The sequence below is a fragment of the Apodemus sylvaticus genome, chromosome 1 (genome assembly GCF_947179515.1).
Source record: "Apodemus sylvaticus chromosome 1, mApoSyl1.1, whole genome shotgun sequence".
In the NCBI taxonomy this organism is placed as follows: Eukaryota; Metazoa; Chordata; class Mammalia; order Rodentia; family Muridae; genus Apodemus; species Apodemus sylvaticus.
The window spans coordinates 96,589,103-96,603,806 of NC_067472.1; the positions used below are offsets into that span (position 1 = coordinate 96,589,103).

The 14,704-nt window shown below is 48.7% G+C and overlaps 1 protein-coding gene across 4 annotated transcripts in view; it reads left to right on the forward strand.

The window, feature by feature from the left end:
* Window positions 1-13,644, forward strand: part of Trim66 (tripartite motif containing 66) — a 52,497-nt gene extending 38,853 nt beyond the window's left edge. For 2 of the 4 annotated variants that reach the window (XM_052175288.1, XM_052175307.1), the window contains 10 exons: window positions 7,320-7,841; window positions 7,981-8,173; window positions 8,978-9,038; window positions 9,510-9,684; window positions 9,945-10,231; window positions 10,633-10,759; window positions 11,547-11,621; window positions 11,897-12,049; window positions 12,437-12,655; window positions 13,585-13,644. In XM_052175288.1, coding sequence (XP_052031248.1) covers window positions 7,320-7,841; window positions 7,981-8,173; window positions 8,978-9,038; window positions 9,510-9,684; window positions 9,945-10,231; window positions 10,633-10,759; window positions 11,547-11,621; window positions 11,897-12,049; window positions 12,437-12,655; window positions 13,585-13,644 — 1,872 coding nt within the window. Of the gene's footprint in view, window positions 1-7,319; window positions 7,846-7,980; window positions 8,174-8,977; window positions 9,039-9,509; window positions 9,685-9,944; window positions 10,232-10,632; window positions 10,760-11,546; window positions 11,622-11,896; window positions 12,050-12,436; window positions 12,656-13,584 lie in introns of all 4 variants that reach the window. The other 2 variants (XM_052175298.1, XM_052175278.1) reach the window with 2 other exon arrangements.
* The last annotated feature ends 1,060 nt before the right edge of the window (window positions 13,645-14,704 follow it).

Genomic DNA, 14,704 nt, shown 5'->3' on the forward strand with positions numbered 1-14,704 from the left:
GTGATATTAACCACTGTGAAGCAACCTGAAACCAGAAGTGAGCAGAAACAGCATTGGAGCAACAACAGAGACAGATGGCACACACCCAGGCGGGCATTATAGCATGTATGACATCATAAGCCCACATACGGGATATAGCTAGCATGCTAGGTCAAGCAAGTTTAGAAATATGGTTTTTCTATTCCTTCCTTCCTTCCTTCCTTCCTTCCTTCCTTCCTTCCTTCCTTCCTTCCTTCCTTCCTTCCTTCCTTCCTTCGCTCCTTTTTTTCCTGGTGGTGGGATGGGAAGCATGGGGATGTGAAGTTTCAAGATGGGGTTTCTCTGTGTAGCCCTGGCTGTCCTGGAACTCTCTTTCTGTACAGCAGGCTGGCTCACACTCAGGGCTCAGGGGTTCTCCTGCCTCCGTCTCCTGAGTGCTGGGATTAAAGGGGTGTACCACCATGATCAATTTAAGAAGGGGTGCACCGCCATGATCAGCTTAAGAAGGGGTGCACCGCCATGATCAGCTTAAGAAGGGGTGCACCACCATGATCATCTTAAGAAGGGGTGCACCACCATGATCATCTTAAGAAGGGGTGCACCACCATGATCAGCTTAAGAAGGGGTGCATCACCATGATCAGCTTAAGAAGGGGTGCACCACCATGATCAGCTTAAGAAGGGGTGCATCATCATGATCAGCTTAAGAAGGGGTGCACCACCATGATCAGCTTAAGAAGGGGTGCACCACCATGATCAGCTTTAGAAGGGGTGCATCATCATGATCAGCTTAAGAAGGGGTGCATCATCATGATCAGCTTAAGAAGGGGTGCACCACCATGATCAGCTTAAGAAGGGGTGCACCACCATGATCAGCTTAAGAAGGGGTGCATCACCATGATCAGCTTAAGAAGGGGTGCACCACCATGATCAGCTTAAGAAGGGGTGCATCATCATGATCAGCTTAAGAAGGGGTGCACCACCATGATCAGCTTAAGAAGGGGTGCATCACCATGATCAGCTTAAGAAGGGGTACATCATGATCAGCTTAAGAAGGGGTGTACCACCATGATCAGCTTAAGAAGGGGTGCATCACCATGATCAGCTTAAGCTGCTGCTCATTTTCTACATTCAAGCAATGAGGAGATTAGAAGTAGGGAGTTAGGATTTGTATAATGGAAGCCCCAAGAAAGAAGATGACCACTTCACCCGAGGAAAGGCCACAGATGAGGTTGCTGAAAGGATGTGTTAAGCCTTCCACACTGAAGAGACTCTGAGAGCGCCACTGGACTCTGCGGCACTTCCACTCGGGCATTTGTGTTTGGTTCCGTTTGTTCTGCTTACTCAGACTATGTCATAGTTGAAGTTTTGGAAGTCATCCCACCCCAAATAATGGCTGTTTTGTTTTGTTTTTGAGATAGGGTTTCTTTGTGTAGCCCTGGCTGTCTTGAAACCTACTCTGTAGGGAAGGCTGGTCACAAACCCAGAGATTGTCCTGTTTCTGCATCCTGAGTGCTGGGATTAAAGGCTTGGGCCACCACTGCCCAGCCAAAAATAATGTTCTTAAACTAATTCATTTTGCTGTTAAAAAAAGGTATGTTTCAGCTATCTGGGATGAGTTGGTAAGGCGTACCATGCCATCTTCCCGCTTTATCTACAGAAATGTTATCTTGCTGGAAGCACCAGAGACACAATAAACTCAGGACATGTATACTATGTGTCTGTTTATTTATTTTGCAATTACCTCTCACTAGGACACTGGATTTCTAGCCAATGGCAACAAATTAAGATCATCCAGCAGATTTCCCAGGCTAGACCAAGATTCCTATTCTTGGGCCTAGATGGACTTGGGAAATCTGGGTAATCACTGTGAATCAATTTCCCTTCTTGTTATAGTGAAAGAACAAAACTTTCTCTAATTTTGAGAATACTATGTGGCAAACACTAGAACAGTAATGTCAATACATTGAACTCCAGAAGGAGACGTAGGTGGTGTAGTGGGAGAGAGTGTGCAGCAGGTTACAGGAAAATCACTAGAGAGGTCAAGAGCTGGGTAAAGAGTTGCATGGGTGATTGCCAGAAAAGATAAACAGGGAGATCTCAGGCAGGACAGACAGATAAAGACAGGGGCATGCTCACACAGGCAGACAAAGGAGGAGATAGGTTGGGATGGAGCGCAGTTGCTTGCTTAGTGTGCACAGCATCCTGAGCTCCATCCTTAGTGACTCGCAGCACCTGAAAGGTGAAGGCAGGAGGATCAGAAGTTCAAGGTCTTCCTCAGCTACATAGCAAGACCCTGTCCAAACAAACAAACAAACAAACAACGAAGGAATTGAGTTGAGGAGGAGGGGGGCAAGAGTCCCTCACATGAGGGTGTGGAAGAGGAGGATAGTTGGGAGCCGGTGAGCTGATGCTAATTAAGGGTTAAGAATGGCTGATCTCCCCTCATCCTCTAAAGACCTGAGTTCAGTAACAGAGCAAATGGTTCTTGGTATTTTGACTCTTCCTTTCTGAACAAGAAAATCGTTGATTTTTTTGCTTACAAACTTCAAAATGCTTACTTAATGAAGTCGGAAGGTTTTTGTGTGATGAGGTTGAGGTGTCCATTTCCTCTTAGCAGTTAAATTAGTAGTAAGTCATATTCTTGTGAGACTTTATGGCAGGAATCCACTTCTGCTTTTCTTGCTTGACCAGTAAGCACACTGGGTACTGCAGAGGACAGAAGCTCTTCCTGCGAGCGAAGCCCTGGCCACTATGAGGCCATATTCCCAAGCCTGTCTCCAACCCTGGCATGCTCTGTAGAAGCCCTGCTCTCCTCCCTGGTTCTGCTTGTCCTGGAAGTCCTGCTGTAGCTCTGCTCACTTGTGGCACTGGCAGCAGAGTATCATGAAGCTCTTGATCCTCCACTTCCTTCCTGCACATGAAATAAGTACATTTTGGTTTAGTGGTTGGTGGCACTACATTCCACGGAGGCAGAAAAGAATCAAAAGTAATTAACATGGTGTAGGTAGGTCCCGGAAATGCCATGTATGTGCATTTGTGCATGTGTGTGTGTCAATGTGTGTATGAAGTTATTTTATACATAGTTTTGCATATATTTATAGTATTTGTACCTTGTGCATCCCTGGTGCCCATGGAGGCCAGAAGAGGGCAGGAGATCCCTTGAGACTGGCATTACAGATAGTTGTGAACAGCTGTGTGGGTGCTAGGATTGAAACCCAGGTCGTCTGGAAGTAGCCAGTAGTGCTCTTAGCTGCTGAGCCATCTTCCAGTTGCCATTGTCTTTACGGCCTATAGAAATGGGGTCAGTGCTAGATTGCTCACAACACTGTTCCGAGTTCTTTCTTCCATGGAAGTTTCCCAGGTTTTGTGACCACTAGCAGAGCTTTACTCTTATTAGTACTGGCCACCTCATGATTAGCTATAGACGTGGAGATGAAATAGATAAGTTATAGAAACAGATCACCAGCCAATTTGTTTCAAAATAAATGGTGACGGTTTTTGTAGTCCTTTTGTGGCTCAGTCTGCCTGTCCCCTTCTTACTCTGTCATTGTATGAACTCATGTGTCACTGCATGAAGTAAGAAATTGGGAGAAGGGAGTTGATATCCTCTGATAAAGATTTGCTCTTTGATACCTGGCTTTGTGCCCAACTCAAGTGATTAGGTAATTGATATAAATAGATTCTGGATTAGTATCGAGGATCTCACCAAGAGCTTGCTGGAGCATGTACGAAGCCCTGGATTCAGTCCTTACTTCCTTATAAAGTTATAATCCTAACACTTGAGGAAGCATGAAGATCAGAAGTTCAAGGTCACCCTCAGCTTTGTCCTTATGTAATTCTCATGGGTAGATGAAATGAACATCAAAACTATGTTAAATATAACATCATGGGTGGGGGGATGGAGGAATAATACAGTTGAAAGGATCTGTTCTATATTACAAACTGCAGTGCATTAATCACCAGATCGTCTTGTCTGTAGATAAGGAAGTGCACGTTTTTAGAAAGCTATGGTAGTGTACAAGCAGGACCACTGAGGGGCAGCTTTCATTGCAGCATCTGATTGGTCCCTCACAGCAGAGGACAAGCTAGCCCGTCTTACTGAGAGGCTCACAGAAGAACCTAAAATGAATATTCTGTATTCTGGCAGTGGAAACAAGAAAAGAAAAGGAGAGTGAGGCAAGGCAGAGGCAGTGGGCAAGACTCAGCCACACTCAGGCACCTGCCGGAAAGCCACTAGATTCTGGATTCTGGCCTTGGTCCCTTTCGCTGGGTCCCATTGCCGAAATCACTTTGCTTGGAGGATCTTTTCATCCTTGTTCTGTAGCTTTTTTGGGAGGTCAGGATGTAACTACTTAGTGAATTGGAAAGTTTTTACCAAAGACTATAGAGTTACCAAGCAACACACACAAACACGTTTATATGGAAAGATAAATAAAAAATGCTTAAATAATATTATTTTTGAGACATGGTTTCTCTGTGTATCCTTGGCTGTTCTGGAACTCACTCTATAGACCAGGCTGTCCTCAAACTCAGAGATACAGGTGTGAGTCACCACCAACTGGCTAAATCATCTATTTATAAAACTGAGAATTAAGAATGAGGAAACATACTTTAAAAACTGTTAACTAATAAAGGAACAGGGTAGGTAGAGAAGAGAAAGAAATTGATAACACCAAAGGAAAGGAAGGTGAAGGCCATGAGAGACCGGAAGGAGAAGGAAAAGAGAGGGAGGGCAGATGAGGGAAGGATGAAGGTGTTGGTGCAGAGGAAGAGATGTCAGACCCTGTCAGGCCTGACTGGGTGTGGCTCTGAACGTCAGCAATCTGGACCTCACCTCAGGAAAGTTCCCTTAGTGTTTGAGGTGCAGCTCTGAAGGGCTCGTGGGCATCAGAATGTCACCGGGATGACACAAGCTCATCCAGAAGGAGCCAGTTATTGGTGCAAAGCTAGAAAAACACAAAAGAAGAGAAAGAAAAGGAACCATGCATAATAAACCACCTAACGTGTGCCGAGAAAATCCAAGTGATCGTGTTAAGGAATCTGGGTAAAGATCAACACAAAAATCAGTGTATTTCTGTATACAATAAAAAAAAAAGAGAGAGACAGAAAATATGAAGACAACTTTCTGAGCCCCATTTGTGTTCAACTAAGGGCTCTGCAAGAAAACACAAGGGTGGACAGGCGAGGTACCTGGGGCTGCAGTAGTAGATCAGACACTGTTCAGGTGTTATATGGCAGTTGTAAGGCTTAACTGAGGCAGAGCACGCAAAACCTCTAGCCAGTTATCTTGCATGTAATAATAATAAAAATTAAATGATAAATGAATCACTAGACTTCAGCTTTCCAAAGCCAATTCTGATTTTAGGGAAGACGTGCAGAGTCAGTTGTGAGCAGAACGAGGCCTGCGTTTACTTGGCTCAGCATTTCTCAACAGTTGTCCCATGACATTATTTTGAAATTTTGATTAGCTCATCATGCCGTGTAGTCAAACACTGCTCTAAGGTCTAGGAATAAAGTAGGTAAACAAAACAGACCAAAGTCTATGCTTGGATGGGGTTTAGTTTCACAGGGAACTGCAACTGGTGAACATATCACAAATGGACCGGGAGGCTGAAAGGACCAGTATTATGGGAGCATCAGGGGGTGGGGGTCTACACTTGAGGATGGAAGAATCTTTGTTATAACAACATCAGCCATACCCTGGCAGTGATGCTGAGCTCTGTTCGGCAAGAAGACAGGGGACTGGAGCAAGGGAAATGTTCTGTGCAGAGAAGGCAGCCTCTCTGGAGGGGCTGAGAGCTTCCAGGGGCCTCTGACTTGTTTAGGGGAGCTTAAAGATTATGTCTGAAGGGCCTGGATCACAGAGCATGGTGTTGGTGGGCTGTTGTCGCTGCTGAGGAGGAGGCACAGGTCACCTGGGTCTGGGGAGTCTCCCAAGCATGTTTGTATTCATTCGGAGGGGACTGAGCACACTGCAGGGATTAATGAAAAGGCATGGCATGGCCTGGTGTGTTTCCAAGTGTCTACACTGAGGAGGCCACTCCTGTTGTCTAGGGAGACAGGAAAGTAGGTCATGGGTTGGCACTGTCAGTAGAGATGGAAGTAATGGGTATATCTGAATTACAGGGCCTGGTCTTAGCTTGGGAGCATGGAGGGGTACCCCTATGATGTTTCCTCCTAGCATCCGACTTACAGAGCTGGGCAACCAGGAGGAGGACACTCTTTCTTTACTAGGGAAAAGCTTTATTACCTTTATATTGAAACCTGAAAACTATTGAAGTGTTTACTGCCCTCAGGAAATTTGAGCACTTCACACATGAGGAAGAAAGACAGATTTGGGTCGTTGAGAGGCTAGAGCTGCTGGCTCTGGTGTTTCCTCTTTGATTTTCAAAAGCAGGCAAACTGGTGGAGATTCAATCTTTCTTCTTCTTCTTTTTTAAGCACAGGCTTGTTAAAGTCTTGAATTTATGAAAGTTACATTTATAACTGGTCTCCTGACTTCTCACCTCCTTCAAATCTGTTTCTTTGAATCTGAAAACCCATATACAATCAGCTACTGAAATCACCCACATTTTCAACTGCTTTTCATTAATGTTTGAAGTCACTTTTTAGGCTCCTGGGTAGTTAGATTTCTGATTGGAAGAGTCTCACCCCATCTGATGGCTGCACAGCTGGGGTCATGTCAGGAGTCACTCTGAAATTCCCTTCCTGTGGTTTGGAGCAACATTGGCAGGTATACCAGGGCTGGAAAAGACCTTCCACTGCCTTGGTGAAATCCATCATCCAGTGCTAGCACAAGCTGAAGCTTGCTGCAGGCTCTGGAGTTGACCTGGGCACCCCTGGACAGAACGAGATCCTCTGGAAACTTGGGAGTGCTTTCCAAGGAGCAGCTTTGAAGCAAGTTACAGTTTAATTCATGAGACACCTTAAAGGGAAGGAAGAGAAGCCACAGATAGTATTAGTCAAGACCAGAAATGCAATAATGCAATATTAGAAAGTCCTATGACACCTTTGCTTAAGTACAGGATTAGGGTTTGGAGTTATAGCCCATGTATGTACCCCAGGTCAGATGGTAGGTTCTCTCCTTTTCTTTTGTCTCTCTTGCTTTTATGCACACACACACACACACACACACCCTAGCTTGTGCCTCTCTCCATGTCATGACCCAGTAGCCTCCTTGGTGGTGGGAACTGGGACAGGCCTTCAAGGTGCTGCTTTAGTTCCCAGGGGCAGCCCCTAAATGCAGGCAAATGGAAGCTCAGAGCTCTTGGCGGATGGGTCCCCCCTCTTCCTACATTCTCAGTTGACAGCCCAACTCTACTATGTCCCTTTCTGCAGCACGCCACCTCAGTGAGCATCATGGGCTTTTCCAACACTGTGGAGATGGAGGTGTCATCTACCAGGCTGGCGAGGACCATAGAGCCACAGACCCACAGGCTGAGCAGCCTGACAGCTGCTCCTACCCACACAATCCCGAGCTTGCTGAGCGGCCCACCACAAACTGTGTCCAACCTGATGAGTGTTGCAAACCATGCCATGCCAAGCCTGACAGCCAGTCACCTGCAGCCCGTGCCAAACCTTGTGCGTGGCACATTCCAGTCCACGCCCAACCTGAGGGGTGATTCCTCTCAGGCCATCACAAGCCTGGCAAGCACTCACTCACAGGCTGCGCCCAGCCTAATGCCTGGGCACACCCAGGCTGTGCCAAGTCTGGCCACTTGTCCTCTGCAGGGCATGCCTCCGGTTCCTGATGCGCATGTGGAGACTAGACCCATAGCCAGTCCTGGATCTGGCCCAACAACAGAAAGCCTGGGTGCCAGGGATGGGGCGGAGTCCTCCCTGGGAAATGCCTTGTGTAAGGTAGGTCTTAGGCATTTTTTTGCTTCTTATGAAGCAAAAGGTTGGCTGCTGACAGCCTCTCACCTTAGCCTTGACTTACCAGTTTTGCTGATGGCCACAGTGTCAGGTTTGATTCTTGTTGACTTTTTACCTTTGACAGATGGAAAGTGAGGATTGTACCCGTTTCACAGACTCAGTAGGACGAGGCCCCACAGCATCCAGTTTGGATGGTCCCAAGGATTTGGCTATTCCCTCAGAACTGGAGGAACCAATTAACCTCTCTGTGAAAAAAACTTTACTGGCACCAGTGATCAACACATCCACTGCTCTGCAACAGTACCAGAATCCAAAAGGTGAGACTCAGTAATCTTAATCAGTAAATAGCTGTCTAGCTAGCCCACCGATATCCCTTTTTTAAAGTGGTTCGGTGGCTTGTGTCATCTGATTAGGGCTAGACAGGTGGCTTGTGTCATCTGATAAGGGCTAGTCAAGAAGTTAGCGTGAAATGCTGGCCACTCAGGACTTTTTCATTTGTGGTATTAATACTTATTTTGAAATGGATCAGTCTATTTTGTAGGCCTTCAATAAATACAAGAACAACAATACCACCGACTGGATTATTTTTTCTCTTTATACTGACAGACCAACTGGAAAATTATTGGTCCTTATCACATATAGGAATAACCCTATATTCTATGCAACTAAATTAACATTTAAGACCCAGCTTTGCTCGAGGACAGTGAACAGGACAGTGCAGATAAACGGGGCTCCTGTGTGTGCCTCGCCGCTCTTCCCTGTGCACCTGTGCTGACTCTGCCCTGCTCTGGCTTCTGGGGTGCTGTGCTTGCAGAGACTGCAGAGAATGGCAGTAGATAACTGAGTGTCTGGGATACAGACAATTTCTAAGTTCTTGGCTGTTACCTGTTGGCAGCCTCTGAGAATCATCTCTACTCCTCTTTGCTAAAAAAGATAATGGCCTTCATCCTGTCTCAGGAAAGAGACCCACGGTAGGATTGTCACCACCACGGATGAACACACGGTTGATAACAATTGTGTGGCAGGTGTGTGGCCAAAAGTTCAAATAATGGGAGTGAAAGGTCTCAGTGAGTCTTGCCACAAATGTATGTCACGGGTATCTCATTTGTCTTTTATCTTAGAATATGAGAATTTTGAACAAGGAGCCCTAGAGCTGGATACAAAAGAGAATTCGGACATCAGGTAATAGTTCTTGGTCAACTTTCTCACCTTCAGCTTCCCGTCCTGAGAGGTTGGCACAGGAAGTAATCCTGTACATGAACTAGAAGCAGAATTTTGTCAATACCTATTGTCACCTCCTGCAGAGCCTCAAGTGGGTGGCTGTGGTTGGGTGCGCAGAACGGGAGGTGGGGCAGGAGAGTTCCAGTTGTGGTTAGGTATGCACTCTGCGTGTAGTCCTCGCTCTTCACAGAGCCCTCTTCTGACTGCAGATGGAAAGATCTTTCTGTTGTCTGACAGGATTGGCAGGGCGGAGCTTGGCAGGGCGGAGTGTGGCAGGGGTGGGGTGATGGGGTGGGGGTGGAATGTGGATCCTAAAGGGGTTAACTGAGGAGGCCTTGAACACTATTCAATTGTGGGATCATAAATGAGCCCACCTTAGGGATCTAGGCTATCTGCGGTTCCTGCTGAGACCCAGGGTGTGTCTTACCACAGAGCTATCAGCAGTGAGCCCAAGATCCCCTACGTGCGACTGGAGCGGCTCAAGATCTGTGCAGCCTCATCAGGAGAGATGCCTGTGTTTAAGCTGAAACCCCAGAAAAATAGCAAGGACGGGAGTTTCCTCCTGGTGATTGAGTGTGGCACTGAGTCCTCCAGCATGTCCATTAAGGTACCTCCCAGCGCTACGAGCCTCTTTTTCTTTGCTGCTGTTGGAACACTTGCTTTAAGGGCCCTTTAGGACTGTAGCTAGTCTTGCCCTCTGCTGGGTGGGACCTGTGAGATACAGCAGGGTTGAGCTGGGACTTGGCTGGTTTGTGGCCCTGGAGTAAGAGGTTCTTGTTGCAAGTGCTCAGTCGCTGTCAGTCTCCCCGTCCCCAGCCCTGCGGTCCATACTGTGCTGCGACTGCTCACACTCACTTCTTCCCCAAGGTCAGCCAGAACAGCCTGCCTGATGCCACCGAGGGCCCAGGTCTTGGGGGAAGGAAGGTCACTGTCACATCTCTGACTGGGCAGCGGCCACTAGAGGTGGACAGCACATCTGATGAACACAGACTCATCCCCCGAACTCCGGGAGCCAAGAAGAGCACCCCAGCCCCCATAGAGAACGAGGACTTCTGTGCCGTGTGCATCAATGGCGGCGAGCTGCTGTGCTGTGACCGCTGCCCCAAAGTGTACCACCTTTCCTGCCACGTGCCAGCCTTGCTCAGCTTCCCAGGGTGAGTCATGCCACCCCACGGCTTTAACTCCACGGCCATATTGTGATTCTGACGGGGCCCACAGTACTCCCAGGATGGGCTTACTTAGGCCTGAACCAAGTCCAGTCTGTGAGGCTGTGGGCCCTGCCAGGGGTGGGGGGGGGAGGGGGGAGGGTGCTTCTCTAAGAGATTTGTCTCATACCTGGCCCTAGCTCCCCACTTACCCCTGAGCTTTTCTGTAGCCATTGTATCTTCATTGATTTCACTTCTTTTGAGCCTGTGGCTACTAGGCCATTCCTTCGGCGATGCAGGCCTGGGGACACATGGCTTCTCACTTCATCAGCCCACATCTCTATGCCTGTACTGGGCCAGAGTGTCAGGGAAGGTTGCTGAGTTCTAATATGGCCCCGCCTGCTGTGCAGGGGAGAATGGGTGTGCACCCTGTGCCGCAGCCTGACGCAGCCTGAGATGGAGTACGACTGTGAGAATGCGCGCTACAGTCACCCTGGAGTGCGGGCACTTCCTGGCCTGAACATGTATGACCAGAAGGTAGGAAGGGTTTTCTATGTGAGGCAGTCCCTTGTGCCTACAGGGACTGAGGTTTCCCAAGGGGAATAGCAAGCCTTTTGGGGGTGGGGTCGTTGGTCATGTTTCCATCACTGTGACAAAATAACCAAGAAAACCAACTTAAAGCATAACAGGCTTATCGTGAATCAGGGTTTTATTTCACGGTCACTTGGCTTCATTGTTCCCAGGTCTGTGGTGGAGCAGAAACATTACAGTGGGGAGCATGTGGGAGAACTGAGCTTATGTCTGTTAGAAGGCAGGAACAGATAGGGGGCTCCAGGGACAAACTATACCCTGCAAAGATAGGCCCAGATGACCCATTTCCTCTTACTCACCACCGCCTCTTGTTTCCCTAGCTCCCACCAATCCAGAAGTGGATTAATCCCCATGCAAGGCCAGAGCCCTGATTAAGTCACCTTCCAAAGGCTCTGCCTCTGAATGGCTGTCCTGGGACCAAACCTTTAATATAAGAGCTTCGTGTGCATGTGTGTGTGTGTGTGTGTGTGTGTGTGTATGTGTATGTGTGTATGTGCATGTGCGTGTGTGGTTTAAGGTTCTGCTGTGAGCCAAGCCTGCTGACTTGACTTGTGGGAATTTATGTGACTGTCCCTTTCGGAACAGTTTTCCTCTGACCCGGGAGCCCAAACTGCCTTCTTAGGGTGCCTGGCACCCCTGAGGTGAGAGCCAGACAGTCACTAGGCTTACCATCCTTAGTTCTCATTGAGGTGCAGCCAGGACAATGTGCCCCTTGCCCTTGTGGTTTCTGCAGAAGTGTGAGAAGCTGGTCCTGTCCCTGTGCTGCAACAGTCTCAGCCTGCCCTTCCATGAGCCAGTCAGCCCCCTGGTAAGGAGGCCCCGCTGGTTCTGCCTGCTGCTTCCTTTCTGCTGCGGGGACACCCAGGGGGCATGGCCATTCCTGCTTCTTCCTTTCCCTCACTGCAACTGCATCAGACCTGACTTAGCAGGGGTCATCCCTTCCTCTTTCTCTTCCCACACTGTGCTCCTCATCTCTTCTGCACCTTCACTTACACCCCAACGCACTCTCCACCTCCTCTTCCTTTCTGTCTATTCCTACACTGATTTTCTCCTCTTTATCTCTCCTTTCTCTCTTTCCCCAAGGCCAGGCATTATTACCAGATTATCAAGAGGCCCATGGACCTGTCAATCATCCGGAGGAAACTGCAAAAGAAGGACCCAGCTCACTACACCACTCCTGAGGAAGTGGTGTCAGATGTGCGCCTCATGTTCTGGAACTGTGCTAAGTTCAATTATGTATGTTAGGTTTATTGTCATTATTTTACAGTGACCTCAAGACTGTCACAGATGGGGGTGGGGTGGGCAAGAGAGTCTGGAAGCACAGCTCTGGAGTTTGCTATGGTTTAAAAGCCCTCTCTCTCCTAGATGTGGGCCCTAAGCGTGGACTCAGAAGGATGGGGGAGTCGGGGAGGCACTCGTAACTGGTCAACTGTGGGTAGCTACCAAGATAGCTGCCAAATGGATTATCTTGAGTCCTAGGAAAATGTGCCAAGCTCCAGGTTTCTCAGGATGATATTTCAAGATATGCCAGTCAGGCTTGCACTTCCTGTGTCCCTCCTGATGGAGGGCATGAGAGGGGATGGCCTGGTAGCAGGCTAGAACACCTCTGTCTCTCCTCATTAGCCTGACTCGGAGGTTGCAGAGGCTGGCCGCTGTCTGGAAGTGTTCTTTGAGGGCTGGCTAAAGGAGATCTACCCAGACAAATGCTTTGCCCAGCCCCAGCAAGAGGACTCAGACTCTGAGGACGTATCAGGCGAGAGTGGCTGTTCCACCCCTCTGGGCTTCCCATGGCCTCCCTACACGCAGGAAGGCATCCAGCCCAAGAGGCGACGGCGGCATATGGTAAAGAGCTTCTGTCTGCCAGTGTGTAAGGTGGATGGGTGGTGGCAAGGGGGCACCAGGAAGGTTATGGAGAGCACAGGACAGAGTGGTATTGATGAAACTTCCCTCTCAGCCATTTAGCATGTGAGGAAGGTAGGGCGGTACAGAGGTCACCAACTCCAGTTATCAGGGAAGCTTAAAATCCTGGGGGCTATGTTCCCGCCCAGGGTCCTCTATCAAGCTCACAGATCCCAGGTGAAGAATTGTTCTGACACCCAGCTCAGTACTGGTTAGACTACTCTATGACTGTGATACCCATAGAAAGAATTACCTGCTCTCAGTGCCCGCCTTCGCTAGAGGGAGAGCAGAAGGGACCCTTTTAGCTCCTTGATAGAAAAAAGGAAGTAGAGCGGTTGCTAACAACAGAGAGAACTTTAGGACTTTCTGCTTGATCTCACCTGTGTGGACCTGAAAGCTCAATTTCCTTCCTTCCCTTCCTTCCTGTGTTCCTCCCTCTTTTTACCCCTCCTCCTTCCCCTCCCTGCTTCCTCCCATCTCTTTCCACCCTTTCTTCCTTTCTTTTTTTGAAATAAGCTCTTACTATGTAGCCAAGGCTGGATTGGAACTAACTATAGAGATCAGGCTGGCCTTAAACTTGTGCAGTTCTCCTCCTCCTTCCTCCCAAGTGCTAGGATTACAGGCGTGTGCTCCTGCATGCAGCCTTTCTGTTAAATTCCATTAAGGTGCTGCTGGCCTCCTGTGTGCCAAGGTCTGGCCGTCACCTCCTGATTACTTACAACATGTGGTGTATAGTACCCAGGCCCGCAGCGAGCTCTGTGGTTGCATTTCCAGGGTGGAATGCACTAGGTCTGGGGAACCCCAATCCTGACCCTGATCCCCTCCAGGTGAATAAACCCAGGTTTGAGTTTTCAATTTTTCTTTTGTCTCAGGAGAATGAGAAGACAAAGAGAGTGTCGTTTCGTCTGGCCAACAGCATCTCGCAGGTGTGAGGGCTGGAAGGAGATGGGGGCACGCTGGTGGCTGATGGCCTTGTCCTCGAGACCGTCCCTCCCCATCCTTCAGCTTAGCCTCCTCAGAACGTGGCTGTGAGATGAGTCTTGTTGAGCGTGCCGCGCTCCCTTCATCATTAGCATCTCCAGTGTTTATTTGGTGCATCCACCATAAAGAAGATTTCAGTAAAACAGGGACGAGGGAGGTGTTCCTCATTGCCAGAGTAACCGGACATACAGGTTCTGCGCCTCTTCAGGCTCAGGAGGACCTGGCTTCCTTGATGAGCTCTCCCAGCGGATCAGAGCACACTTTGCTCACCGCTCTGCAGCCAGGGCTCAGGAATGCCTTGTGTATCTGAACTCCTGGCTTAGACACGGGTACAAGAAAGGAAGTGAGGTTTGGATAGATGGCAGGCCTGTGGTCCCTGTCCCAGCACAGCCAAAGATTGTCACTGTTTGCCTTTGCTCGTCCTGTTGGGACAGAGGCATCTGCCACTGGCAGAATAATGGCGGCTTCTCGGGGCCCTCGGTCTCAATCGGTGCCTATTTGGGTTCTAACGGTTTTCAGGGTATTTGCTTTTGATGTCCCCTTTCCTGAGTAGGACTTAGGTGGTCACTGTGAAATGCTATGTGTGCTTGGGCACTCTTGGCTGAGCTGGGTGGCAGTGCAAAGATCAGTTTTCACTCACATCCAGAAGATGCCAGCTTCAGAGTTTGTCCCTCTGTGCCCTAACTCTGGGATAATAGCACTCCAGAGCCTGCCTTCCCGGAAGTGACTGGCAGGTGTGTCAGTGGCTCTTCCTCAATCCCCTCTATTCAGACATCCTCATCTTGAGTTCTACTTGGGACAAATGTGACGTGATGTCTGCTGCAGGAACTGAGGTCCCTGGCAAGGATGACCCCACAGCCAGTGCAGAGTGTCAGGCCTCTTTTGCCTACGATTCTAGATCTCTATTTTTTCACTCAGCCAAAGACCAGAACTGTGGCCACGAGGCTCACAGCCCGGAAGCAGCCAATACTGTCACCCTCTACTGTTAGAGTTTGGAGAAGGCACAGTGAC